The sequence below is a fragment of the Merops nubicus genome, unplaced genomic scaffold (genome assembly GCF_000691845.1).
Source record: "Merops nubicus isolate BGI_N331 unplaced genomic scaffold, ASM69184v1 scaffold35926, whole genome shotgun sequence".
NCBI classification, from domain to species: domain Eukaryota; kingdom Metazoa; phylum Chordata; class Aves; order Coraciiformes; family Meropidae; genus Merops; species Merops nubicus.
In genome coordinates, this window is record NW_008616189.1 from 1 (window position 1) to 1,427 (window position 1,427).

Here is a 1,427-nt window from a genome sequence, read left to right on the forward strand (position 1 = left end):
TTCAGCTCCTGGCTGGAAGCCGGGGGGTTGCCGGCCCCGGACGAGCTCGCCGGCGTCTTGCTGCCGTTGTGCAGCATTTGGCCTCCTGCGGCAAACCCCGATTTCTGTTCCCCGCCGGCACTGCTGGTAGGAGCCTTTGCGTTCTTGGGTCCCTGCGTGCTCAGCCCGAGCTCTCCAGACCCTTTCTGGTTCCTCATTTTTAAGTCCAGCCCTAAGCCGCTCTTAGTGGACGTCTGTGACTTCAGCGCCAGCCTGCCCAGGGGCGAGGCCTCTGCCGAGCTCTGGCTCTGGGACATCCTGTTCATGTAGTGCACGATGGAGCTCTGCCAGCTGATCTGGGCCCGGTTCGGGCTGGTGGAGCCGCTCTTCAACATGTTGGACAGGTTTTCTGCAGAAGAACCTCCTGAGCTGAGCCCAGCCAAGGTACCCGGTGAGTCCTTCAGCACAGCCATGCCTGAGCCCTGAGAGCTGTGCTGGGGCTGCAGCTTCCCCATCAGCTTCCCACCCACCTCCTTCCGGGATGTTTTCAGCACCTTTGTCAGGTTCACGGTCCTTCGAGCTGCTTTCTGCTCCGGGGGAAGAGGCTTCCGCCCACGCTTCTTCCTGGAAGCATCTTTTATTTCAGGCTTTGCCACCAGGATCTGAGCTTTCTTCTGTGGTACTGGGTGAGTCTCTCTGCTGCGGGGGCCTCTCTTTGCTTCCAGGTCACTTTCATCTTCTTCATCAGAGGAGGAGGAAGAGGAGGATGTGGACGAAGAGGAGCTACTTGACTTAGATTTTGCAGGCAGCTCTGGTTCCTGTGCAGCAATGGAGAGAGACAGGGAAGGAGTTAACACAAATTCCCACAGTCCTCACGGGCATTGCAAATCCTTCAGCATTGCCTGGCCAGGTGCCTCACACACACAGGTTCTTTCTCCAGGTTAGCTGATCTGCTCACCCTCTGCCATGAAACAAATTTGGGAGCGTACAGCACAAAACTGACCAGGCTTAAATGCAGCGTTGCCTGGCCAGGTGCCTCAGACACACACACAGGTTCTTTCTCCAGGTTGGCTGATCTGCTCACCCTCTGCCCTGAAACAAATTTGGGAGCATACAGCACAAAACTGACCAGGCTTAAATACCTGCCAGCACCCTGGTGCCAGGGGACTCCTCTGTTTCCTCCTATGCCATCGCCAGAGCAGCGATGAAGAGACATCCTCCTCATGGGCACCCTCATCCACCTGACACTGTAACCTTCAAAGCCCCCAGAAGTGGGGTCTAGCAGGTGTTGCTGTGTCCTCACAGCCCTCCTGAGGCTGAGCATCCACCGTGCCCTGCGCTGTGGGCGGACACTCGCTGGTGCCTTCCAAGGCTGGAGCCCCTCCAGCGTTATCGTGGCTGTGGGGTTCCACCACCACTCGGACTCACCACATGCTTCCTGGGCCTGC

At 57.9% G+C, this 1,427-nt stretch overlaps 1 protein-coding gene across 1 annotated transcript in view; it reads right to left on the bottom strand.

The window, feature by feature from the left end:
* Positions 1 to 6: 6 nt before the first annotated feature.
* The window catches only part of LOC103775326 (chromobox protein homolog 2-like), a gene marked incomplete at both ends in the record, with an annotated part of 3,218 nt that continues 1,797 nt past the window's right edge, over positions 7 to 1,427 (bottom strand). The window contains 2 exon segments of the mRNA XM_008942771.1: positions 7 to 797; positions 1,408 to 1,427. The exon segment at positions 1,408 to 1,427 is cut by the window's right edge and continues 18 nt beyond it. Of these exon segments, the coding sequence (XP_008941019.1) occupies positions 7 to 797; positions 1,408 to 1,427 (811 nt within the window).